Raw genomic sequence first — 27,777 nt, 5'->3', positions numbered from 1 at the left:
ATCTATTTTTTAAAGACAGTAAATAAGACTGAATTAACTGTTTTGCTGCTAGACAAGACTCCGCTGATAGCCAGGTGTAGTGATGGTAAGGATTCACTCCATGGTGCTGAAAAGAAAGCTCTGCTGTTGGGACAGCTTCATGTAGGCCCTAACAGTTTGTGGGCATCGTTTGTCACCGTTATAGTGCAATGAATGCATTGTTTAGTGTAGTGTTGTGTAGTGGCTTTGTTGGCATGCATCAACAACGAAACATTTTGGGAGTTTGCTTCACCAAGATTGACATGCTAAAATCACCACTGGTATTCAGGAAAGTCAGAGGGAGAAAGAGAGCCATGACACAAACATTCCATAGGATGCTATATTATGGTCCTTGTCATCAACAGATCTGCGTTCAAATACTATTTGAAATCATTCATTGTATCTGTAATTGATTTAGGTTGCCTGTTGAAATGGAACCATTAGAAAAGTCTCAAAAGTGCAAATCCCTCATTCCTTGCACTCCAGGCTCAAAGTATTGGAAAGATTTCAACCCAGGTTTTGTCATCAACGGCCTATAGAAATGTAATGTATAAAGCTGCCCCAATTCTCTACTCACAACAGAATTTTTTTTAAAAAAGTTCTATACAATATGTTTCTCTCTTTTGTACTCCTTCTAATCAACACTTGGCCTCAAAGTGCTTTGCATTTGGAGTAATTAAGTTGATCATACCACAGATAGAACATGAGACAGATATTTCACCAGATGTATAAATGTGAAGCATCCGATTGGCGTTTCCACTCTACCAAATACCAAATATGGTGATGAGAGGAAGCCCAGTTTGCTCCCATTTGAAAAGACAGTCTCCAGTCTATCTTGGTTAGTTATAAAAGTCTTTGATAATACTGTGTACAATATTCTTTTTTTAGCATTCAATTCAATATTTTTTTTACAATTAATATTTTTGTCCACACCCACTTTAGCAATGTCCCTTCCCAGTTTTGACCGTTCTGCCTGCTCTGACCCCGAGCCTTTCTGCCGTTCTATACCTTGCCCCACCTCACTGAATTATTAACCCCTGCCTGCTCTGACCCTGAGTCCTCCTGCCGTTCTGGACCTTTTGTACCCTCTGGATTATTGACCCCTGCCTTCCCTGACCCTGCCTGCCGTTCTATACCTTGCCCCACCTCACTGAATTATTGACCCCTGCCTGCCCTGACCCTGAGTCCTCCTGCCGTTCTGGGCCTTTTGTACCCTCGCTGGATTACTGACCTCTGCCTGCCATTGACCTGTCGTTTGCCTGCCCCTGGACTAGAAATAAACGTTTGTTTCACCGACACTGTCTGCATCTGGGTCATACCTGAAACCTGATAGTTGATTGTGAATACGGCTGGAAGAGACAGGTTAGGGTATACTTATACTCTTGTTCACATTAATTCAAAAAACAAAATCCCACGTTGAAATATGTATCTTTTTCAAATAAATATTTGAAAATACAGCATACCATATTAAGGTGAAATAAAACATCTATATAATGATCAGTTTGTAGTGAAAAATGACATTTTAATTTATCAAAATGTTTTTCCTAAAATTATGCACCTTTAAAAAAAGAGTAGACCTACATATATTATGTATATTCCTTAGATAACCTTGGCAGCTGGTAATCAATGTATTTTTACAGTTTAAATGTTTTTTTTTTTGATAATGTTGTACTCCTACATGGTCTGGCCAGCAGAGATGTAAAGTTAGGGGATATTTTTATGATTTTATGATCTCCTCTGCACTAGTAGTGAACAACAAACAGATCACTGTGCTTTTCTGTTCCTTAACGCAGTAGTTCCGAGTTCTCATAACATTTCATTCAAAGAGGTATTTGTCTTTGTAATTCATGGAAGCCGAAGACAAATGTCTATTTTCCTTCAAAGCTATTGAATTGGATCCATCCTCATTCAAATCCGCTGCTTCATCCAGAAAAGCAGTGATTTCCATGGTTGTATAGTGGGTGGGACAAGCCACAGCTGTCTGTCACAAGTCTGTCAGGCATTTGCTGGATGAGGTTTCCACATAGATGCATCCCTGGTATCCTGAATGTGATTGGCCGCCCTGCAGGTCAATCCCCTGGCTCCGCTCTCTCTCGCTGTCGCCGGTCTGGAGTCGAGCCCCTCCTAATAGAGTGTCCCAAAGTAGACCACGGCTCCACAACTAAACACACACACACACACACACACATACACATTCGCCCTCAGTGGTATTCGCCCTCAATACTATTTTCTCTCAAAACTATTTGCCCTCAGTACTACTAGCCCTCGGTACTGTATCATCCTTGTGAGCTGTTTGTGTGTGTGTGTTTCTAACCTTAATGCTGATGTGTGCATCTGGGTATCTCCTGTAGAAAATGGCCCTCATATTGAACTCTGGATTTCCATCCTCCTTGAACACTCGTGTTCTTATGGTGTCGTCTTCACAACAGATCACAGCATACACATCTGGTGCTACACAACACAGATACATACAGACACCATACATAGACAATTACTCTTGTGTTGTCAGACTTCGTCTCATATTCTTTGGAAAGATGGATATCGAGGTTTGTATACAATGAGACTTGATGTGGTCAGTTACTGGTATGAGCCACAATTCCGTGGGATGGTAATGTATGTTATGGTAATGTATGTCATACTAATGTTCGTAGCGACAATGTATGCCACAATTTTGTTGTTGTTGAGATAATGTATAGCATAATGAATAAATAAAGTTATAATAATTTGTCAACAATGTTTACTGTGATAATGTATGTTATGATAATGTTTAGCATGATAATGTATGTTATGATAATACGTGTCATAATAATCTGTTTCGATAATATATGTCACAATAATTTATGGTATGATAATGTATGTTTATAATAATATGTCACAATAGTGTATTTTATGATCATTTATGTTTAATGTACTGTATGTTACTGTAGGTTCATGCTCTACAACATCCGCAGAGTACGACCCTGCCTCACACAGGAAGCGGCGCAGGTCCTAATCCAGGCACTTGTCATCTCCCGTCTGGATTACTGCAACTCGCTGTTGGCTGGGCTCCCTGCCTGTGCCATTAAACCCCTACAACTCATCCAGAACGCCGCAGCCCGTCTGGTGTTCAACCTTCCCAAGTTCTCTCACGTCACCCCGCTCCTCCGCTCTCTCCACTGGCTTCCAGTTGAAGCTCGCATCCGCTACAAGACCATGGTGCTTGCCTACGGAGCTGTGAGGGGGCTCTGATCAGGCCCTACACCCAAACAAGGGCACTGCGTTCATCCACCTCTGGCCTGCTCGCCTCCCTACCACTGAGGAAGTACAGTTCCCGCTCAGCCCAGTCAAAACTGTTCGCTGCTCTGGCCCCCCAATGGTGGAACAAACTCCCTCACGACGCCAGGACAGCGGAGTCAATCACCACCTTCCGGAGACACCTGAAACCCCACCTCTTTAAGGAATACCTAGGATAGGATAAAGTAATCCTTCTCACCCCCCTTAAAAGATTTAGATGCACTATTGTAAAGTGGCTGTTCCACTGGATGTCATAAGGTGAATGCACCAATTTGTAAGTCGCTCTGGATAAGAGCGTCTGCTAAATGACTTAAATGTAATGTAAATGTTATGATAATGTATAGCATGATAATGTATGTTATGATAATACATTTCATAATAATCTGTTTCGATAATATATGTCACAATAATCTATGTTATTAAGATAATGTTTATAATAATATATGTCACAATAATGTATTTTATGATAATGTATGTTGTGATAACGTTAATAATGCCCCAGTGAGGTAACACTACCTGTCTGTTTGGGCTGGCTGAGTCCGCAAGCTCGGCGCAGGTGGACGGTGGTCACGACACTGGACTGGGGGAGACAACACTGCCACACTGACAGAGCAGGCAACTCCTGTCTCAACTCACTATATATATATATATATATATATATATATATATATATATATAGAAGAAGAATGATAGACAGTAATATTATCAATCATTATATAGTGCTGACATGCTAAATGCACAGGGAATCTCACACACACACACTTGATATTACACCTTCTTTCCTAACATACGTTCCATTCCTTCATTCTTAACATTCACACCATTCCCCCTGACCTGAGTCTGAGGTGTGAATGTGAGAAGAGGCGTAGCAGAAAGCGTCCGGTGGCCCTAGGTTGAAAGGTGGTGGGGAGGAGGGCGTAGCGGCCGGGGACCAGAGTCACTCGCAGGGCAACGCTACGGGAGTCTATGTACACAGAGCTTGCAGCCTGCTCCACCACACGCTGCACACGGCTTAGACGGTTCACCTCCACCTGTTAACAATGGAGGAGGGTGAATTAATATGCGGGTAAACGCACAGTAAATATGACATACACACACATATGTAGTTTATAAACTTTGTATCCATTGAACAAGCCATACAAATAAAGGCATTTTAACTACATGAAGAGTACCTTGGTCCTCCTTTCTTTTTGATGACCAATTTACCCCTTTTACCAAAGAGCCCCTTCTGTCTACCAAAATCTACTATTGTGTACCTTAGTAGCGCTTCCCTTCTTTCTTTTGTTTGGAGTTTTGCATATATTTTACATTAGCTGCTAACGTGGCTATCATAAAGAACTACAAATGCCATGATGATCTGGACGAGACTGCCGAATCGAGGCAAAGGTAATAATCTCTGGATTAACTATCTAATGTTAGCTACGTGTACAGTACCAGTCAAACATTTCAACACCTACTCATTCAAGGGTTTTTCTTTATTTTTCCTATTTTCTACATTGTAGAATAATAGGGAAGACATCAAAACTATGAAATAACACATGGAATCATGTAGTAACCAAAAAAGTGTTGTAAAAAAAAGTGTTGTAAAATATGTTTTATATTTGAGATTCTTCAAAGTAGCCACCATTTGCCTTGATGACAGCTTTGCACACTCTTGGCATTCTCTCAACCAGCTTTCTGAGGTAGTCACCTGGAATGCAAGTGTGTGCAAATCTGTTATCAAGGCAAAGGGTGGCTACTTTGAAGAATCTTAAATATAAAATATATTTTGATTTGTTTAGCACTTTTTTGGTTACTACATGATTCCATGTGTTATTTCATAGTTATTTCACTATTATTCTACAATATAGGAAATAATAAAATAATGAAAAACCTTTGAATGAGTAGGTGTGTTTGACTGATGCCTTAGTAAAAAATAAATTGGCAAAAAAAATGTAATGGACATTTCTGTGAACTTGTCTTGTGCAAGTTTACAATACCTGATAGCAAAGGTGTCAGCTAGAGATGACTTAAGGAGCTTGCAGGGATTTGTAGTTTTTCATGAGTTCTACTGTCAAATCTACTCCTGCTCCCGGTCTCGGCGCATCACCTTTCTGATTACTTCCCCTATATCTGTCACTCCCTTTGGATCTTTCCCCGGGCGTTACTGACTCTGTTTCTGTGTTTCCTGTCTGTAAGCTATTCGTGTTTCTTGTTTCGTTCAATGTTCCATTATTTATTAAATTCACTCCCTGTACTTGCTTCCCGAATGGAGGCAGAAAACAATGTATCAGGCCAGCTGTGGTTTACAACCTGATAGCAATATTTTATGGACTATCAAGAAATGTATTGGTGAATTGTATTAATCATTCATTGAACTGCATCCATCTTTTCTGCCAACAATGCCTTAGTGTACGTCATGGAAGGTTGAGTCAAATATAACCTATTTTTAAAACCTCTTATGAAGTTGGTTTTGTAGCATGAACTGGACATTTGATATTTGTTACTGATGTTATGATTGTCAGTTTGTTTAATATCTGCAAAGTAGTTAAAACGCTGTCAGTTACACTTTAAACTTTAGGTCACTGGTTACTTTGTGTGCTAAACATGAAATGCATTTTGCAATGGGAAGTCATCGTTGTACATTTCGATTGTGAAATGCTTAATGCTTAATGCTTTTCCAGCATTAGTAGCCATATTGTAAGTTCAACATTTGCAAAACACCCAGTTTTCATAAATAACTCTCTCTCATAACTCTCCATATTTTTGTCCAAAAGGAAAAGGCTTGCTGTCGCACAAGGTCAGCAGCAACATTTAGCGACAGATTGAGTTTATAGAGGTTCTTCAGGTTACCGTTCACCATTACACCAAAATATGTAAAGCCATAGGCGACCATCTAAATGGAAACTTGTGCTTGATGGTATGGTGGTCAAAGACAGACAACGGTAAGATTTTGCTTTTATCAAAATTGACCTTATATCCAGAGAAAGAACTATAACACTGTAGAAGATTTAGATGCACTATTGTAAGTGGCTGTTCCACTGGATGTCATAAGGTGTATGCACCAATTTGTAAGTCGCTCTGGATAAGAGCGTCTGCTAAATGACTTAAATGTAAATGTAAATGTAGTAGGATCTGCAAGTGAGAGAGGGATTGTTCTGGGTTTGTTAGAAATAAGATAAGGTCGTCCGCAAAGAGTGATAACTTGTGGGTATGGGGGCCCACCTCAAAGCCATGTATGTCAGGGCACGTTCTAATAGCCTCAGTCAACAGTTCGATGGTGTCATGACGTTGGCCTGGGGGTTAGGTTTATGACAGTCATAAATACCTCTTCCCCCTTTTCCCTCTCTCTACCCTACTAAGGTTACTTTTGCAAAACCCTTCGTTAACATAGAGATTTGGGGAACATCAGAAGGTGGGGGGAAATTAACTATATTCTGGTAATGCGACCAATTGAACATATGCGGTGGTACTTAATGAATATGATGTCAGTTCGGTTTTTATCTGAGACATTCTCAATGATAAGATGATATAAACTCTACAGTGGAAAGTCTACACATCAGAGTTATCGGATTCACATGGAATTGTTGTTCAATTTAAATGTTTGAATATGAAATTATTTGTGATGGGATGAAATGTGATTTTAACTACTAAAATGAGAGATTTGGATTTTCATAAGATAGGGCTGCTCAATCAGTGGCCCGCCCTGTGAAGGGACATGGGCTATAAAACTTTTCAAACACGCCCTCCTCTCCCTTCCTATATAAGCCCTTGATGACAATATAACTTTCTGTTTCCCGAGGATGTAGGACGACGGTCCGATGTCAGAATGGTTCAGATAAGAACTACAGAATGAAGCCAACATCAGTGGGAGCTTTGGTTGCGAATGGTATGAACTTTGAACTATTATTCACTACAGAAGTGATACCTCCTAGCCGTTGAGTTAGCAACTGCAGCTGCAAACGTAGGTTAGGAAGGAACAGACAGAGTATCCCGTCTACCACACAACGGCGTTACTACAATGTATTCAATTTACCAGCAGAGACATTCTTCAAAGGAGACAGGACTAGGTTGGGCAACACGGCCTTCCATCCACCACCAACCTACCGAAGCGCAGCTCTGAGTAATTGTTTATTGCATTTTCCTTTTCCAAATGGGTGGTAATTTAGAATGCATGAGATACTGTATTTACGATAGCACAGCTTCTCCCTTTGTTCCTCAGTCTTCTCGCTCTTTCAATCAAACCCAGCCCTTTTCCTTTGTGTAACAAGCTGTCATATCTGTTCCGCCCGCTAGGGATGTTTTGCTTTATGACGTAATTTGTAATCAAGTTATGATTTAATTATGTGTATGTGTAATTCTGTGTGATTAGTTAGGTATTTAGTAAATAAATGATTAAACCCAATTTTGTATTGCTGATTCAGATTGTTAGCCAGGGTTCGTGCAGATAACCAAGAATTTACAACTTTCAAATGAGACTGAATTAAGATGACGATTGATATTGACTGCTATTGATGTAAAATATGACTAGGTCTTTAAGAGTTTATTCGGAAGATAACAGCTCTACAAATATTATTTTGTGGTGTCCGACTCTCTAGTTAATTACATTTTCATGATTAGCTCAATCAGGTGATATTAATTACGGAGAAATTATTTTATAGAATAGCATGTCACATCACTTAATCCGGCATAGCCAAAGACACGACAGTGGCGAGGGCAAAGAGGTGGGGGATAATTAGGCAACCTTGTCTATTCCCCCTATAGAGAGGGAAAGAGGAGGAAGTAATCCCATTGGTAGCAATCCTAGCTATAGAAGATTTGTAGAGTGATTTTATCAAACTTAAAAACACGGTACCTAAACCAAACTTTTCCAAGACGCGAAAGAGGTATGGCCATTCAACCCTATCAAAGGCCTTTTCAGCGTCGAGGGAGACTGCGACACTAGGTATTTTGTTTTTGTTAGCAAGGTGAATTATATCAAAGAACCTTCTGAGATTATGGGAGGACAATCTATTAATTATGAAGCCAGTCTGATCCGGGTTGACCAACAGGGGAAGACATGACTCCACTCTCTTAGATAGCATCTTGGTGACCAGTTTACAATCTGTGTTCAGGAGAGAGATTGGTCTATAGGAGGCACACTTTAGCGGGTTTTTCCCTTTCTTGTGAATTACAGTAATCACTGCTTGAGAGAAAGACTCTGGAGAGCAGTTGTCTTCCCTGGCTTTTTTAAGTACTTCCATAAGGTAGGGGACCAACAGCTCCCTAAATACTTTAAAGAACTCTGGATGGAAGCCATCCTCCCCAGGTGATTTATTAGAAGGTAAGGATTTAATGGCCTCCAACAATTCAGGAACTGAGAACTGTTCACTCAGGCGCTCTCTGTCTTCCTCTGACAGGCATGGGAGGTTGAGAGAGGAGAGAAAGGAGTTGATCTCTGATAGATCATCGCTTGATTGGGAAGTGTAGAGGTCTTCGTGTTATTTCTTAAAAGTATCATTAATTTCAGTAGGGTCGAAAGCTATCTCATGAGTAAGAGTTTCTATAGCATTAATTGCCCTCTACTTTCCTCTGCATTCAGTTGCCATGCCAATACTTTGTGTGCTTTCTCTCCAAGCTCGTAGTAACGCTGGTTTGATTTAGTGATGGCCCTCTCAGCCTGATATGTGTTCAGAGTATTATATTTCAGTTTTTTATTTATCAAAAGCCTGTATATATATTTAGTTGGGCCTCTTTGGTAGGTCTTCTCTTGCTCAGAGATTTCAGATTCAAGGGCATTCAGTTCCGCACCGTGTTTTCTCTTCAACCCTTTAGTATAGGAAATAATCTGTCCCCTCAGATAGGCTTTCAATGTGTCCCAAAGAATGAAACTGTCAGGAGGGGAGGGGCTGTTTGTCAAAGTAAAAATATTGATCTGCTCTTTGATGAATGCACAAAATCAGGTTGCTTCAGGAGTGTAGATTTTAGTCTCCATCTATATGCTCCTTGGTAGGAATGGAGATTGATAATACCAGAGGAGAATGGTCACTAAAAAATCTGGGGAGATACTCGACATCTAACACTCTATGAAACGTTTGGGTCGATAGTAAAAAGTTATCTATGCGTGTGTGTGTGTTGTGTGGGTGTGAATAAAAAGAGTAGTCCCTATCCTGTGGGTGCAACTGTCTCCAGATGTCTAGCAAATTAAGATCTTTCATGAATGACATGATGAGCTTGCCGGCTTTGGTAAGAAGTGAGGGTTTATCAGAGGACCTATCAAGAAATGTATCTAAACAAACATTTAAATCTCCTCCAGCCAATAGCCATCCTGGTAGTGCTTGAGCGACCTGAAGGAAGACATTCTGAATAAACATATGATCATCGAAGTTATATAATAATAATAATATATGCCATTTAGAGCATAAATACAGTCATCATACATTCTAGGGGTGGTCCCGGGATCCCCAAGACTTACAAAATGTATGCCCTGAGCTACACCAAAAAAGGAGCCAATAGGGTCCTCCGGGACCTCAGAGATGGTGGTGTTGTTGACGCAGAAGGGGATGTGTCTACTTTTGCAGTAAAATTGCAGTTCCTCTTGCTTTGGAGTTAAAAGAGGACGCAAAAAATGGTCCTACCCATTCCCTCTTCAATTCCTTGTGTTCACTGGCTGTAAGATGCGTTTCCTGTAAAAACACAATGTCAGCCTTTAATTTCTTAAGGTATGTATAGACTCTTTTCCTTTAAATCGGGCTGTTAAGACCTTTTACGTTGAATGTGACATATTTTAGTGGATTAAGCATAGGTTGGGTTTAAAATATATAACCAAATGGAGATCTCTTATATGTCATCTCTTATATATATTCAACTTTAGTTTGAACACTGAAGTGACCTATGTGTCTCTTTAGGAAGGAAAAAACCATAAACATAGAAAAACAAAAACAAAACAGAAACCCCACCCGGGGTTGTCAGACTAAAACCACAATACCAACAATCAAACATGAATACACTTGTAGAGATACGTTGTTGCTCGCTATCCATCTTGCTCTTACTAGCTAAACTTTGGCGTAAACTAAAACCTGCGAGCTCTCTAAGTTGAAAACAAACGTTGTGAATAGACGTTTATGGCTGAATATCTACTGCCCACAGTAAGGGCTGCTTGAGTCTTTTTCAGGAGAGGAGAAACATAAATGGGGGGGAAAGCAGAGAGACCATCCTGATTCAGACCCGGTTCAGTTCTTTGAGAAAAGTGAACACTTCTCCCGGTGTGTTGAAGAGATGGCTTCGGCCTTTGTACTGAACTTTCATCTGTGCAGGGTGGATGAGGTAGCCGGTGAGGTTCTTCTCCTTCAGTGCTTTGGCGGCAGGTCTGAACTGCTTGCGACGTCTGGCGAGATCCGCGCTCATATCCGGGAAATGGCTGACCCTCTCGCCATCGATGGTGATGTACCCTTTGGCTCTTGCGAGTTGCAGTATCTTCTCTCTGTCCTGGAAACGGAGGAACCTGATCAGGCCAGCTCGTGAGGGCTCATCTGGCCCGGGGTTTCGGGGGCGGATGTTCTGTGGGCGCATTCGATTTCCAATGGCTTGGTGAAGTTGATTATGCCTAGGACATCCGGGATCCAATGAGTGAAGGAACAGACCGGGTCATGGCCCTCGCTGTCCTCTTTCAATCCCACCACACAGATATTGCTATGTCTGCTCTGGTTCTCCATCTGGTCTACCTTGTTTTTCAGGTAGGCATTGTCCTTCTACAGTTGTATTAGAACCTGGTCATGTCGAGTAATGGTATCTTCAACTGTGCTAATGCACAACTCAATCTCAGTCGTTCTCAAAAGGAGATCATTCATGGAGGATTTCAGGTTGTCAATGGAAGAATGGAGTTCAGCCGATTTCTTGCCAATTTTCAGAGAAAGACCTTTGTTACCATCCTGATTTCCCGGAGGAGAGTAGCAAGCCTGTCGGCAGGCTCGCAAGAGGCCGAGAGCAACAGTCTGGAACTGTCGTCTGAGTTATGAGGGCTAATGCTAAACTACGTTTAGGTTGTCCTTCTTGCCTCTCGGCCGGAGGTCCAAGGCTCTTTGGGAAGGTAAGTACTTGACAATTTATCAGCCGATGTTAGAATATTGTTTCAACATTGTTATTTAGGTAATAATGGAATAACTTTGAAGAGCTTGGTTTGTCAACGTCTGCTCAGCTCCGCGGCATCACGTGCTCCTCGATTTGGTACTGTTTGACACGTATGAAAGAGAAGTCTTGGCCAACGTTTCTAGACGTTGTCAGGAGGTTTCAAAATGAATGTTTCAAAATAAATGTATTTGAAACCTATTCCAACATAGCCAATAGGTTGGGATTTGAAACTGTTTGACACGTACGAGAAGGAACTCCTGGCCAACGTTTATGAACGTTTTCAGTAGGTTTCAAAATAAACATTTATAAATAAATGTATTTGAAACTTATTCCAACGTTTGCCACGTACGCACTTCGTGGGTACAGCCATGTTTGTTTACTTCACCACTATCCCGTAATGCTAGGTAACTTTCTTCTTCTATAACGTTACTTGTCAAAATTGACACATCTGTCTCCAGAGAAAAGAGAGTCTGTCACGACTCCCACCGAGGGTGGCTCCCCTGCCTGTTCGGGTGGCGCTCGGCGGTCGTCGTCGCCGGTCTACTAGCTGCCACCGATCCCCTTTTCCTTTTCTGTTTGTTATGTCTTATTGGTTGCACCTGCCTCTTATTTTGTTTTGATTCAGGACTATTTAAGCCTGTTAGGCCCGCCTGTTATTGTGCGGGCTTGTTTTCTGTTAGTCGAGGTTGTTACGTGTAGTGTTCCTGTCTGTTTGTGCCCTGTGTTGGGTTGGACCATTTTTGATTATTCGCCTGTTGTTTTGGCCGTTTAATTTGGAGGCCGTAATAAAGTCCGGTGTCCGCATTATCCTCTACTCTCTGCTTGACTCCGCACCCACCACTCCAGGCTTTGTGACAGAGTTGCCGATAAACAGAAAGAGATCGGTGTGCCCAAATGGTCTGAGAGAGCACGAGTTAACTGTGCCCCTCAAATAAATGTTATTGGTCCAGTGAGGAGTTTTAACACTCAGGTTACCTTGTTTCAGACGACAGCACCTGAAATAATGGAGAGAGACGGAAGCCCAAGAGACAGAAGCCCAGGAGAGAGAAGGAGCACAAGCACAGATTTGACCTGAATGCTTTTTGACTAAAGAGGACATTTTGTAACTCCAGCGATTTGATTAAATGTGTCCAGTGGTAAAAAGAAAGGGAAATAGTAATAAAGTAGTACTTTACTAAAAGTAGTCAAATACACCTATTACCAACGTTTGGCTGTTCATTCAAGTTTAAAAGAGAACTAATTGTCAATGTTGTAAATGACACTAATGCCAATGTTTACCAAACGTTGATGACACCTATGACAAATGTTTACAAAACATAATCTGTCCCCCTACACACCAAAACTGAACGTTTATCTGAATGCATTCAGAATGTTTAGACAACCAATCCAACACCGAAAAAAACCTTTATGAAACAATTTTTTTCTACCTGGGATACGACTTATCAATTATGCAGTACAATTAGAGAAATCATGCACAAAGAAGTCTACACAATCGCAAAGCACGTGAAATATATTCACATGCCCGCCGCACACATAGCCTAGATCCAGGGGAATATCATCTACAGGCAGAAATAGTTTGCAGTTCTCAACTGGTTTTGGCATGTAGTAGCTCACAAAGAATGACATCGATAGCTGGTAGGGTAGGAAAGACATTTCAACTTATGATATCTACCAATGGGTATACAAACCAGGTATTGAAAAAGTTTCATCAGAAGTCTTGGTTAGTAGACTATTTGTAATGCGCAATTGTCATGATGTGCTGTTAGCATCAGGGGCGTAGACATGGATGGGCTCCAATCAGATGTGGTTTAACCACTGTTGTGGACTTAGACCATCAAATGTTGTCTTTGTTCTGTACAAAAAAAAATGTAATTTTGAGAGTGAAAATCTGAAAAAGATATAGGACAACTCATTGAAAAACATAGGAAAACATTATTTGTTTTTTCACACGAGATGCCTTTCTTACGCTGGGCAGGCCTTTGGGAACTTTGTCAAAATTAGAGTATACCCACTTCTCCAGGCACCACTACACCACTGCATAGGGCCGATGGAAAGACTGGAGTCACACACAGCATGATGTTAAAAGATAAGCAGTCCATAAACTCGGACATACGAAGCCAGTAAATCCCAATGATAAGAATACAAAAGCACAATCATTAAGCATTTATCAATCGAAATGTACAACTATTACTTCCCATTGCAAAAAATCATGTTTAGCACACAAAGTAACCAGTGACCTAAAGTTTAAAGTGTAACTGACAGCGTTTTAACTACTTTGCAGATATTAAACAAACTGACAATCGTAACATCAGTAACAAATATCAAATTCCCAGTTTATGTTACAAAACCAACTTCATAAGAGGTTTTAAAAATAGGTTATATTTGACTCAACCTTCCATGACGAACACTAAGGCATTGTTGGCAGAAAAGATGGATGCAGTTCAATGGATGATTAATACAATTCACCAATACATTTCTTGATAGTCCAAAAAATATTGCTATCAGGTTGTAAACCACAGCTGGCCTGATACATTGTTTGCTGCTTCTATTCGGGATGCACTGTTTCAGTTGCAATGACAACATTTTCTGGACAAAAACAGACGAATGTAATCAAGGCTGGGAATGCTAAAAACACGGAGCCTAGCTAGCTAGCCAGGTGCTAGGAGGATGTCATGTCATGGAGTAGGTGAGTGACTGATTTGTACCCCTCATTTCTTTTTTCAGTGGCTATACACAGCTAGAGATGCAAGTGTCATTTGGTTAGCCAGCAAGAACTTGAACTGTTATCCAGTTAACACGTCTTGCGTTCGCAAATTCACTCTGGCTATCTACTCCAATTTCAGAGCACTCTGGTCTGATTGTGCCATAGCGCAGAACAACTGAGGAATTTACAAATGAGCAACACAAACTGAAAGTGTCAGTAAACGTAGGCAAAAAAAGTAATACTTAGTCAAGAACGCTCTAGTTGACATGTAAACATCCTAGTTCAGTTCTAAGTGAATGATGGCAGGCCCGTGTTGCAAATGGATTGTTACAGAGAATCAGACAAATTATGTTACCCTTTGCCTATTGGCTACTTAGCTTATTCAAGCCTATCTCAAATTACAACACTGCCCCATTAAGACAAAAAAAGCTCTTACTTGACTTGCTTTTCAGAGATGTCTAGAAATGCAGAGGTTTTGTGCTCTTGTATGAAGCAATCAGGCTCCATTGCTGACTACAAAGGATCTATAACTGGGCTAATAACTCAGTACCTAGCAAAGGATATGAACAAATGTACAAATGTGAACACGTTGCTACATGTAGTTCTCGCTTTGATCTAAAAACAAGCGCATCTACTCAGGACTGCTCATGCTGTAAAAACAGTCCAGTTCAATGTGAATGGCACAGATCCATATATGGCAATGGTCTATTTGCATATAGGCCTACTGAAGCTGTGATTGGCTATGGCACACCGGCCTGTGTAGAGTACGAGCCTGAGTCGTGCCTGTCAATGCAATAGAATCCTATTCTGATGCGTTGTGCCGACAACAAAATCTCTTCCAGAATTATTTTTCTATATTAAATCTTGCGCAGTTTGTTTTGTTTCGGTATGTTGCATTGATTCCATCACAATTCCCACAGTAAAGGGAAATGTTGATAGTGTTACCTAACAGGGAAGTTCAATCTCGTGCTTCTCTGTGCAGGCTAATATTTCTTCTGCATGGCACGCTTCCAGTTTAGAGGGAACATTGCCTGTGACTCACCCTCAGCACCTCAAAGCCGATGGGCAGATTCGCTCCTCCTCCATCCTTCCTCTTTATCCTCCTGTCCTCCTGCTGCAGACAGATCAACACCTCATCCTCCTTTCCCTGCACCTCAAACATGAACTGTAGTGGGAGAGGTGGGATAAGAGATAGAAGGGGGGCAGAAGGGAGGCAGAGCGTCCCTAGAATAGCAGTCACACTAATATAGCTTAGTGTCAGTTGTTTCCCAACTGCACCCCTCTGAATAGGCTTTCACAGGTCTATTTCTACACACTTAAGATTGCAGCAGTTGCCAAAATAGTACATGTTGAGTCCTTACAGTTATAGCAACACAAATTATTTACATGCTTGAGGTATAAGCATACTATATAATGAGATACTATACTATCATACTGAGTGTAGTTCTCTGATCATAAATAATATGTTTATCACTACCGTCAGAATGTAACTACTGGTCATTACCAAACAGACTCTGAGTGGACTGAACCTTGCCCTGGAAACATTTAACCAGTTGCTATGGGCATAAACCTAGCTATAGTGTAGGCTCACCTGGTTGTTGTGTAGAAATATATAGGGTAAACTCACCTGGGGGTTGTGTAGAAAGGTGTCTTTGTGGTTGATGCATCCTCCACACCTACTCCTCTTATCCATGTGTTTATCCCACCGTCCATCCACCTCTCCCTCCTTCTTCACACTCTCCTCCTTCCTCTTTGTCTTCTTCTCCCCCCCCTTCTTCGCTACAGCCACCTTCTCTCTCCGTCCACCGCCTCCTCCTTCTCCTCCTCCACCTCTCCGTCTCTTCCCCAATCTTGCCTCCTTCCGGTCCCCTCGCGGAGTCTGGTTCACCTCCCCAGGCTTGGCTGTGTTTTTCCAGAGGTTGGATGCCTGGCGGCCGGGGAGGAGGGTGGCGGGGGTTGCCCCGGTAGTGTTGGGGGCTGGGACCCACTCCCCATGGCAGCGAACCTCTCTCCAGTGGGTGTTGGGCCACAGCAGGGCTCGTTCTACCAGACGACACACCACCACATCTGTGAAGTAGCGGCAGAAGTCCTCAAACTCCATCCTGAGGGAAGGGGAGGTGAAAAAGTATCTTTTTAGTTTTTCAACAGGAATTGTAGTGTATTTGTAGTGACTTGTTTAATGATTTGAGCATTGTTTTCTGTCAAAAGAGTGATGCTTATTTTACTATATGTCTTTACCAGAACTCTCCCACATCTCTGACAATGAGGCCCATCTTCTCCCTCTCACCTCGACCAACCTGCTTCCACTGCTGAGACCTGAAGGGGGTGCAAAGGAGCTCTATGTCAATGGACCAAATAGACAAAACCTTGTTTCCAGTCCGTTCCTGATTTTTGACATTACCCAAAAGGGACAACCCTTGGCCTATAGCTCTTTGTTGAATGTACCGTATCCTGATAGACTAGAACAGCAGTAACCGTTCGCCCTCACCCCTGACTCCAGGGCCCGGTAAAGTCGGCTGTACCCCAGGGGTTCCTCATGCGCACCATGCCGAGACGGGACGTCCCGCTACAACGGCCAGTCAGCAGTGACCGCTTCCCCAGACGCACCTTCCTCACCGCGGTGATACCGTAGGCATGGCCCCGCACCAGACCACAGTCTAGCACCGACTCTACTCTCTCTCCCTCCGCTGGCTGTAGAGAGAGTGAGAGAGAGACTCAATACAGATACGCTAATACCAATACACACCACAGGCACTCGATGAAGGAAACCCTGATGTGTATAATTGGAATCTTGCAGTATACTACAACTACACAATGAACAATACAGATCATTAATCAATAGAGGCATGTGTCTGGAGTGAAAGGACAGAAAGAGGCGTGACAGGATAGATAGCATTCAGTGCCATTCTAACGCATTCTGTCCTACAGTAAATGTAAGCGTTAGCATTGTTAATGCTGGACTGTGCCCAACACAGCCACTATGTATCCACCTGTCTCTCTATAACCCACTACTGTACAGTAGGTAGAGGTGATCTCTCTGGTAGGACAACATTCATAGAAGCTCTCTGGCCCAATCCCAAACCATTCATTACCACCCTGAATACACACGTTCATATCACATCTAGGGCAGGTTGGCACAAGCCTAGATTTTGAGGCCTCAGTACTAATTCACTGATCTAAGGTCAATTGAAAATCTTCCCCACACATGGTTACTGTCACGCTGTGGTGAGAAGGGTAAGCTGATCCTAGGACTGTGGTTATGCAGGGAAAAGTGTATTGGTCACTGACCCGTATAGAGCAGGTGATGAGGGCTTTGCATCCGTGGGCCTTGGCCAGGGTCTGGAACAGCGCCCTCCTCTGGTCGGGGTGCAGGGTGAGGGCCTCCCTGTCCAGGCATAGGGGCTCCGACACCCCCCCTGTGAAGTCTATGAGGGCCTCCGCCGTGTTACCGCCTTCTAATGCCTCATAGCAGCCATTCAACCTGGGGAAGAGGAAGAGGGGAGGAAAGGGTTGGAAGACTGAAGAAATGTTAAATGGGTGAGGATAAGGAAAGAATGTTGACTAGCTACTGGTTTATTTTGTCAAGTGTGGTCACTGTGGTGTATACTGTGTGGTGTACAGTACACTGTGTGGTGTATACTGTGTAGTGTATACTGTGTGGTGGATACTGTGTAGTGTAAACTGTGTGGTGTACACTGTGTGGTGGATACTGTGTAGTGTATACTGTGTGGTGGATACTGTATTCATTATATCTAAAATTACTGTGCAATTGGGACAATAAATGAATACTGATTGAGTGATTAACAAGCCTCCTCCTAGCCAACCTGAAATCTAATCTCTCAGCTGTGTCATGGCTTTAGTACAGTGTAAAGTCTCACTTGGCGTAGGCCTTCTCCAGCAGGCTGCTCCAGAACTCCCGTGGCGTGGCTGAGCGGCAGAAGAGCAGCGTTCCGTCCTCGCTGACCGGAAGGAGGTCGTCCACCACCACGTCTGTCCAGCGGCCAAGCCGCCAGAAGCGGAAGTGGAAGATTCCGGCGTACAGGTCCGGACGCTTGGGCTTCCACTCCTGTTCCACGTGAGCAGGAATCACCTGGTGGTTTAGACCAATCAAATTGAACACAGGTTTTGGGGTACTTGAATGTGTTAGTACAGAGGCAGCCAGCTTCCTGGTCGTTCAGAGCTACGGAGTGTGCAGGCTTTTATTCCAGCCCAGCACTAACATGTCTGATTCAGCTATAAGAAACATATCGTTAAGACTTCTTCAGTAAAATTAATATGAAATCAGTGACCAGGAAGTAAATCACTGAATGTGATTTGGCCTCTGCCCTTTGACCCCTCACCTTCTTCCACAGCGATGGCTCCGAGGCCAGACAGGAAGTGGCTGCCACCATCCAGCAGTTACCTAAGCTGCCTTGGTGCTGGTCCCATGTGCTGATCCTGTCCACAAAGAGACGAGGGTCCTTACACAGTTCCTGAGAGAGAGAGAGAGAGAGAGAGAGAGAGAGAGAGAGAGAGAGAGAGAGAGAGAGAGAGAGAGAGAGAGAGAGAGAGAGAGAGAGAGAGAGAGAGAGAGAGAGAGAGAGAGAGAGAGAGAGAGAGAGAGAGAGAGAGAGAGAGAGAGAGAGAGAGAGAGAGAGAGAGAGAGAGAGAGAGAGAGAGAGAGAGAGAGAGAGAGTCAATACAGATACACAATAACATGTTAACATATGCATACTCCAAGATCAGCAGTAAATTGGGTGCAACATACAGTAGAGTACAGTGCAGTAAGCCTATTCAATCTAGTTTATCTTGACATGGTGTCAGTGTTTTTGTCAGGACAAGTGTCAATCCAGTCTATGCTCATAATCCTAAACCTAACCCGTACTCTTACCCTAACCCTAACCAAAAACCTAACCTTAACCTTAACCCTAACCCTAAACACAGCTCCGAACCCTAACCCGAAACCTAACCCTAGGTCCTATCCCTAACACTTAACGTAATTCTAACCCTAACACTAATTCTAACCTTAACCCTAAACCCCCTAGAAATAGCATTTGACCTTGTGGTGACGAACAAAATGTCCCCAGTTGGTCAAATTTTTGTTTGTTTCCTAATCTTGTGGGGACTGGAAGTTAAACACTATCACACACACAAACGCACTACTACACACACAGGTCACAACCTGTAAACATGTAACTCTAGAAAAGTTATGAACTCAATTTCCCCTTAGATGACATCATGTTCAAGCTAAGTACTGTATGAAATATGATGCTGAACGGATTTTATAACAGTGATGATAGCTGAGGAAGGAAATTCAGAGTGTCCAAGTGTCTTGTGTGTGTGTGGTGTACACGTGCATGAATGCTGGTGAGAGTGTGTGCAAGTGTGTGTGTGCGTTTGTGTGTATACAGGAGTCCAAGTGCGTATGTCTCACTGCAAAGTGAGGTGACAGATGTCATCCTATCATTCGACTCCTGTTGGATGCAGGCTTAAATGACCTGTGCAGAGCATTAGGAACACAATCCCATTAACCCTTTGTGGTTAGCCCCCCCACACTCCAGTGAGCAAAGAGAATACCTGTGCAGTCCCGTATTCTATCGATGAATGCAATCAACAACAAAAATCTGACCTCCTATAGGAACATTTCGTTCCTCATATTGTTTTTGGTTTTTTTGTATATCTTCTATGTATACTTAAGAAAGACTACAACCACAACCTGATGTCCAATAAACAGCCACCCTTGAAGCTACACCACCACTACACAGCCCTTCTCCACTCGTCATCACAAACACATGCTATTTAAATCATCAGGTGATGCTTTTATAAACACACACTGAAACGCTGGTCATATTCAGGTCCAAATCTGCAACACGCGCCACACACACTCCCGTTGGTGTTGGGTTACACTGTCCTGATGCCTCTGGTCTGTTAGAAAGGCTTTAATGAACTATATCTGGAGTAAAACCTGCTGAGTTGATGACTAGAATTAGACTGGGGACTTAAACGGGTGCCTCCTGGGAAAGGGCACAAAGGGGAGTCCAGACGTTCTAAAGTGTGTGTGTGTGTGGTTGTAGAGCGAGAGAGAAAGCAAGTGATTGATTTTGATGAAAAATTCTGTTCTGGTGCCGCTTTTCTCTCTTTTTTCTTTTTTTTTGTGTGTTTATTTTGGTCTTTTTGTCTGTGTATGATTTTACCTCTGTTTTCGACTTCTATCTCTCACCCTCGTCCACTCTTTCACTGCCTCACTCCATCTCTCTCTCCCCCACCTTCCCCCTCCGTCCCATCCCCGATCCGCTCACCCGTGGTCTTTTCCATGTGAGTCCAGGGGGCGGGGCTCGTTTGTAGAAGAGTGACAGTGCGGATGGGGGAAAGAGGGGATCCTTGAAGAGCTTGCCCCGCTGCAGACATGCCCGCTTCAGCTTGTGGTAACTCTGCCCCTGGAACCAACACACTCTCTCTGGCATACTGAGGGTGAGAGAGAAAACGAGGAGACCGGGATTGAGAGAGAAAAAGATGGGGATTGAGAGAGGAGAGGGGGGGGGGGAACAGCAAAGAGAATGTCTGCTCATTTCAGTAGTTAGAACATGATGTTACAAAGTCCTCTCATTCTATTGGTGTCTATAGATAAAGAATGGTTCCGTTATTAATTACACTTTGGATGGTGTATCAATACTCACCCAGTCACGACAAAGACACAGGCGCTCATCCTAACTCAGTTGCCAGAGGAAACCATTCAGGGATTTCACCATGAGGCCAAAATAGATTTTAAAACAGCTACAGAGTTGAATGGCAGTGATAAGAGATAACTGAATATGGATCAACAACATTGTAGTTACTCCACAATACTGCCATAAATGACAGAGTGAAAAGTAGGAAGCCTGTACACAATAAAAAATATTCCAAAACATGCATCCTGTTCGCAATAAGGCACTAAAGTAATAGTGCAAAAAAAATCCTGAATGCAAAGTGTTGTGTTTGAGGCAAATCCAACACATCACTGAGTACCACTCTTCATAGTTTCAAGCATGGTGGTGGTTGCATACTGTTATGGGTATCCTTGTCTTCGGCAAGGATTAGGGAGTGTTTCTTTAGGATAAAAATAAACAGAATAGAGCTAAGAACAGGCAAAATTCTAGAGGAAAACTTGGTTCAGTTTACTTTCCAACAGACGCTGGGAGACAAATGTATCTTTCAGCTGGACAATTACCTAAAACACAAGCCCAAATATACACTGGAGTTGCTTACGAAGATGACATTGAATGTTCCTGATTGGCCTGGTTACAGTTTTGACTTAATCTATGCCAAGATTTGAAAATGGCTGTCTAGCAATGATCAACAACCAACTTGACAGAGCTTGAAGAATTGTTTAAAGAATAATGGGCAAATATTGTGCAATTCAGTTGTGCAAAGCTCTTAGAAACTTACCCAGAAAGACTCATAGCTGTAATCGCTGCCAAAGGTGATTCTAACATGTATTGACTCAGGGGGTTGAATACTTATCTAATCATGATATAGTCGTTTTATTATATAAAAATGTGAGATTTTTTTTGCTCATGACAATTAATCCATATTAATCCCACTTTGTAGGATAAAAAAATATGGAAAAAGTGAAATGGTGTGAATACTTTCTGAAGGCACTGTACATAGTATTCATAAAGTGTGGAGCTAGAAGGGTTAACGTTATGGTCGTAGGGGTCAGGGGACATGAGGTGAGGACACAGTTTAGGTCATTACACCTAGCTACTGCCAAGGAGGCCCTGACACCAGCCAGCAGTGTGTGTGTGTGTGTGTGTGTGTGTGTGTGTGTGTGTGTGTGTGTGTGTGTGTGTGTGTGTGTGTGTGTGTGTGTGTGTGTGTGTGTGTGTGTGTGTGTGTGTGTGTGTGTGTGTGTGTGTGTGTGTGTGTGTGTTAGCCAGGTGCGATTCTGTGTCAGTGTTTATGCCAGAAGCCAGTGTGTAGGTGGCTGTGGGATCTAGTGGTGCTGTATACCGACGCACACACACACACACACACACAGGCCAGCGTTAGTAAATTAAACCTCTTGCTTGCCGTTTCTGGCCACCATGTTAAGATAGGGTCTAGTTTCCTGAATTTCCACCTGACTGGCGTGTCCAAAGTAAACTGCCTGTTACTCAGGCCCAGATATATGCATATAATTGGTAGCATTGGATAGAAAAGACTTTGAAGTTTCTAAAACTGTTAAAGTAACATCTGAGACTATAACAGAATTGATATGGCAGGCGAAACTCAGAAGAAAAACCAACCTGAATGTTTTTTTTTTGAGGTTCCATGCGCTTACAATGGAAAGCTATGGGTCCTATGTAATTCCTGCTCCCAGATTTCAATTCCTATGGCTTCCACTACATGTCAACAGTCTTTATTCAAGGTTTCTAACTTTTTTCTTGAAAAACTAGCAAGAATTTGGAGTTTTAGTGAAGACAGCACCGGAACAATATCAGTCTTTTGGAGTGCGAGGAAGAGGGCGCACGCTTACTAGTTTTACTTTCCTATTGAACATACTATTTTGCGTATGAAATATTATAGTTTATTTACATTTTAGCATACCTGACGATTAAATAGAAATGTCGTTGGACTTGTTTGGATGATGTTTAGCGGTAGCTTTTTGGAATCCTTTGCATGTTGAACGAGTGGATTACTGAAACGCCAACTAAACAGACTTTTTGGAATATAAAGAAGAATTTTATCTAACAAAATGACCATTCATGTTGTAGCTGGGTCCCTTGGGATTGCAAACAGAGGAAGATCTTCAAAAGTAAGTGATTTATTTCATCGCTATTTGTGATTTTATGAAGCCTGTGCTGGTTCAAAAATATGTTCATGTGGGGCGCCGTCCTCAGACAATCGCATGGTATGCTTTCGCTGTAAAGCCTATTGTGAATCGGAAAACGCAGTTAGATTAACAAGAATCTAAGCTTTAAAATGATATAAGATACTCGTATGTTTAATATTACGATTATTTATTATGAATTGCACGCTGTCCAATTTCATGGGATGTTGTCGACTGGTGTCCCGCTAGCGGGATGCCTATCATAAGGGGAACTATACTACACGAGAAGCGCTCCTTCACATTAACAGCTCTAAAATGAACTAACATAGGTTCTGTCTGTGAGAGTATGACTGTGAACTGAAAATATTCTCTGTGCATGACAAAGGTAAGACTGAAATAAGCCTTTTGACAGTGTTTCTTTGCAATATAATGTGTACTATGTTTCTATGAGACCTGTAACGATTCAGCATCATTTCCAGATAATAAAGTATTCTAACTACAGTGCATTCGGAAATTATTCAGACCCCTTGACCTTTTCCACATTTTGTTACATTATAGCCTTATTATAAAATTGATTAAATAAATGTTTTTCCTCATTAATCTACACATAATACCCCATAATGACAACGCAAAAACAGGTTTATAGACATTTTGACAAATGTATTAAAAATAGAAACAGAAATACTTTATTTACATAAGTATTCACACCCTTTGCTATGATACTTGAAATTAAGCATCCTGTTTCCATTAAATCATCCTTGAGATGTTTCTACAACTTGATTGGAGTTCACCTGTGGTAAATTCAATTGATTGGATATGATTTGGAAAGACACACACCTGTCTACATAAGGTCACACAGTTGACAGTGCATGTTAGAGCAAAAACCAAGCCATGAGTTCGAAGGAATTGTCTGTAATGCTCCGAGACAGGATTGTGTCGAGGCACAGATCTGGGGAGGGGTACCAAAACATTTCTGTAGCATTGAAGGTCCCCAAGAACACAGCAGCCTCCATCATTCTTAAATGGTAGAAGTTTGGAACCACCAAGAGCAATCGGGGGAGAAGGGCCTTGGTCAGGGAGATGAACAAGTACCCAATGGTGACAGAGCTCCAGAGTTCCTCTGTGGAGATGGGAGAACCTACACCTATGGTGAAGCATGGTGGTGGTGGCAGCATCATGTTGTGGGGATGTTTTTCCATCGGCAGGGACTGGGAGACTATGCAGGACCGAGAGGAAGATGAACGGAGCAAAGTACAGAGAGATCCTTGATGAAAACCTGCTCCAGAGCACTCAGGACCTCAGAGTGGGGTGAAAGGTTCACCTTCCAACAGGACAACAATCCTAAGCACACAGCCAAGACAACGCAGGAGTGGCTTCGAGACAAGTCTCTGAATAACATTGAGTGGCCCAGCCAGAGCCTTTACTTTAATATCTTTGGAGTGACCTGAAAATAGCTGTGCAGCGACACCCCATCCAACCTGACAGAGTTTGAGAGGATCTGCAGAGAACAATGGGAGAAACTCCCCAAATACAGGTGTGCCAAGCTTGTAGCGTCATACCCAATGAGACTCGAGGCTGTAATCGCTGCAAAAGGTGCTTCAATAAAGCACTGAGTGAAAGTGTCTGACTATTTATGTAAATAAATTAGCAAAAAATTCCCAACACCTGTTTTTGCTTTATCATTATGGGGTATTGTGTGTGTATATTGATGAAGGAAAAAAATATTTGATCAATTTTAGAATAAGGCTGTAACGTAACAAAATTTGGAAAAAGCCATGGGGTCTGAATACTTTCCAACGGCACTGTAAATATAAGGCATACATGTTCTAGATGGCTTGTCAGATAATCCAATTTGTTTCTGGAAGGAGAGAATTCCTGGAGCTCAATTACGTCCTGTTAAACCTTCCCTCTTGGTCATATGTACAGTGCCTTGCGAAAGTATTCGGCCCCCTTGAACTTTGCGACCTTTTGCCACATTTCAGGCTTCAAACATAAAGATATAAAACTGTATTTTTTTGTGAAGAATCAACAACAAGTGGGACACAATCATGAAGTGGAACGACATTTATTGGATATTTCAAACTTTTTGAACAAATCAAAAACGGAAAAATTGGGCGTGCAAAATTATTCAGCCCCCTTAAGTTAATACTTTGTAGCGCCACCTTTTGCTGCGATTACAGCTGTAAGTCGCTTGGGGTATGTCTCTATCAGTAGGTCTTGTCAGAGTTTTACAATGTTTTATATTATCCTTTGGAAAATACGTTATTTATGTTCAGTGAGATTTTCCTGAATCAAATACAAGTTCAATGGAGAAAAAAATAAAATAAAATCGGTGAATTAAAACATTTTTTCAGCATATTGTTATTACAGCATGGATTGACGACTCTTAATATCTGGCTGTTCTCATTTGATTTAGTTTAATTATCTATGTGTGTGTGTGTGTGTGTGTGTGTGTGTGTGTGTGTGTGTGTGTGTGTGTGTGTGTGTGTGTGTGTGTGTGTGTGTGTGTGTGTGTGTGTGTGTGTGTGTGTGTGTGTGTGTTGTGTTGTGTGTGTGTGTGTGTGTGTGTGTGTGTGTGTGTCCGCCTCTGTCTGACCGCTTTGTGTATGTAGTCGTGACACAAGCGTCGTCGCTTGCGACTTTTTATAGCGTATAAGTGTGTTTGTGCGTACGTGACAGCGTGTAGTTGAGTGACACTCTGTAAGTATAATGTCCATGTTCTTCCTGTGACAACCTGTCCTGGGGTTTGTCAAAATGTGTGCCTTCCCTCTGACTTAATCTGATGTGGGTGTGTGTGTCACACATGGGTTAAAATACGATTTAAAATCTCTTAAATACTTTCAGTGTTTGCTTAAGCCTGGCTGGAGTGCCAGATGGGCGGGTATTTCTCTTTTGTGTCTATTCAATTAAGTCCATCGCACCAGCGAAAGTGGGCTTGATTGACAGGGCATCGGTAACATTTACATTACATTTAAGTCATTTAGCAGACGCTCTTATCCAGAGCGACTTACATCCGTAGACCTGTGTAGCTATGTGCTGCTGTAAATGTATCCCTTGACAGACAATGGATACTCCTTCCATCCCTCTTTGTGATAACACACAATTAGCAACAGTGCCTCACACACTGGGGATAACCCATAGAGGTATGGGAAAACCACATGGTTACTTCAGACATGCTGTTTTCAGTGCATTACATCAAGAACACTTCGTCCTCTGTACCAAGTGTGTTAGCAAGCTGTCCAAGGACCATAGGACACGGGGAGCCCACACAAACAAACCAATCAAAAGTACTTGAGATCTGAGCCATCCAAGGTTATTACTGTTATTGTGAAGGCCATTCCATGCAAAGACACACAGCGCACACACGTTAAGGTGCTGTTTGGTTCTCTTCATTGAGCAACTTACTGACTTCTCTCGCTCTGTTTCTCGTGTGTGTGTGTGTGTGTGTGTGTGTGTGTGTGTGTGTGTGTCAGAGGACGTCTCTCTTACTTCTGGTTCTGCTCCTCTCTTTGGCTCCTCTGCATAGTGTTCTGTCCTCTCCCTGAACTCCATACTCCCCCAGCAACTTTATCTATGCAAGACCCCTCTCGTTCCTCTCACTCTCCCTCCTCTTCTTTGCCCGCTCTCTCTTTCTCCTCCCCCTCGCTTTTTCTCTGTCCGTCCCTCTCCCTCTCTCACACTTTATAGTTGTCATTTGCACATTCACATAAATCTTTATTCACACTTTACCTCTCGTTCTCTCTATTTTTGGTCTTTCCTTCCGTCATCTCTCTCTCCTCCCCCCTCTCTCAGGTTGTCATTAAACATGTGTCCCGTGTCTCCTGAGTCCGCAGGGGGCACCCCCCTTCTTCCCCACCCCCCTCACTTAACCCCTCCATCACCAGAATCAAAACTGATTAACTAATTTGATTTAAAAATAGCTATGTATCGATGTATAAACATGTTGTATACATTTGCAGCTTAAAGCTGGATTGCAGTGTACACAGACAAGAGTGGGACAGGACAACATTATCAAATTAAATGTTATTTGCCACATGCGCCGAATACAACAGGTGTAGGTCTTACAGTGAAATGCTTACGTACAAGCCCTTAACCAACAATGCAGTTTTAAGAAAATACCCCCAAAAAAGTAAGAGATAAGAATAACAAATAATTAAGGAGCAGCACTAAATAGCAGCACTAAATAACAACAGTGGGGCTATATTCAGAGTACCAGTTCAGAGTCAATGTGTCAATGTGCGGGGGGCACCGGTGTCGAGGTAATTGAGGTAATTGTAATTATGTACATGCAGGTAGGGTTATTAAAGTGGCTATGCATAGATGATAACAGAGAGTAGCAGCAGCGTGGGGGGTGCAAATAGTCTGGGTAGCCATTTGATTAGCTGTTCATGAGTCTTATGGCTTGGGGGTAGATGCTGTTTAAAAGCCTCTTGGACCTAGACTTGGCGCTCCGGTACCGTTTGCCGTGCGGTAGCAGAGGGAACAGTCTATGACTAGGGTGGCTGGAGTCTTTGACAATTTTTCGGGCCTTCCTCTGACACCGCCTGGTATAAAGGTCCTGGATGGCAGGAAGCTTGGCCCGGTGATGTACTGGGCCGTTCGCACTACCCTCTGTAGTGCCTTGCGGTCAGACGCCGAGTAGTTGCCATACCAGACAGTGATGCAACCCATCAGGATGCTCTCGATGGTGCAGCTGTAAAACCTTTTGAGGATCTGAGGACCCATGACAAATCTTTTCAGTCTCCTGAGGGGGGAATACATTTTGAAGCGAAATAGAGATTGCATCATCTGTGGATCTGTTGGTGCGGTATGCAAATTGGAGTGGGTCTAGGGTTTCTGGGATAATTGTGGTGATGTGAGCCATGACATCCTAGTAATCCATTTGGCCCAGCGGCCTTGTGAATGTTGACCTGTTTAAAGGTCTTAC

At 42.4% G+C, this 27,777-nt stretch overlaps 1 protein-coding gene across 1 annotated transcript; it reads right to left on the bottom strand.

Moving 5' to 3' along the window:
* Positions 1-56: 56 nt before the first annotated feature.
* On the bottom strand, positions 57-26,466 carry LOC118392633 (calpain-5-like). Its single transcript, XM_035784674.2, has 13 exons — positions 26,340-26,466; positions 20,362-20,527; positions 18,424-18,555; positions 17,962-18,173; positions 17,372-17,564; positions 16,572-16,774; positions 16,322-16,399; positions 15,711-16,185; positions 15,126-15,248; positions 4,126-4,322; positions 3,808-3,926; positions 2,333-2,469; positions 57-2,179 (listed from the first exon to the last, which is right to left on the bottom strand). Exons 1-13 carry the CDS (start codon positions 26,372-26,374, stop codon positions 2,003-2,005), a joined length of 2,247 nt encoding a protein of 748 aa, XP_035640567.1. The 5' UTR covers positions 26,375-26,466; the 3' UTR covers positions 57-2,002.
* Positions 26,467-27,777: the final 1,311 nt, after the last annotated feature.

Source organism: Oncorhynchus keta, chromosome 13 (assembly GCF_023373465.1).
Source record: "Oncorhynchus keta strain PuntledgeMale-10-30-2019 chromosome 13, Oket_V2, whole genome shotgun sequence".
Lineage (NCBI taxonomy): Eukaryota > Metazoa > Chordata > Actinopteri > Salmoniformes > Salmonidae > Oncorhynchus > Oncorhynchus keta.
Note: the sequence above shows the minus strand (reverse complement) of the source record. Positions and strands in the feature narration are given on the sequence as shown.

What these genes read in the sequence shown, in the direction of transcription:
- LOC118392633 (XM_035784674.2), bottom strand. Translation starts at nt 26,374, where the DNA reads ATGCAGAGGAGCCAAAGAGAGGAGCAGAACCAGAA. An exon ending in TCACATGGAAAAGACCACGG is followed by an intron (nt 18,556 to 20,361) that starts GTGAGCGGATCG and finishes TCTCTCTCTCAG; the next exon opens with GAACTGTGTAAGGACCCTCG. An exon ending in TCATCACCTGCTCTATACGG is followed by an intron (nt 16,775 to 17,371) that starts GTCAGTGACCAA and finishes CTCTCTCTACAG; the next exon opens with CCAGCGGAGGGAGAGAGAGT.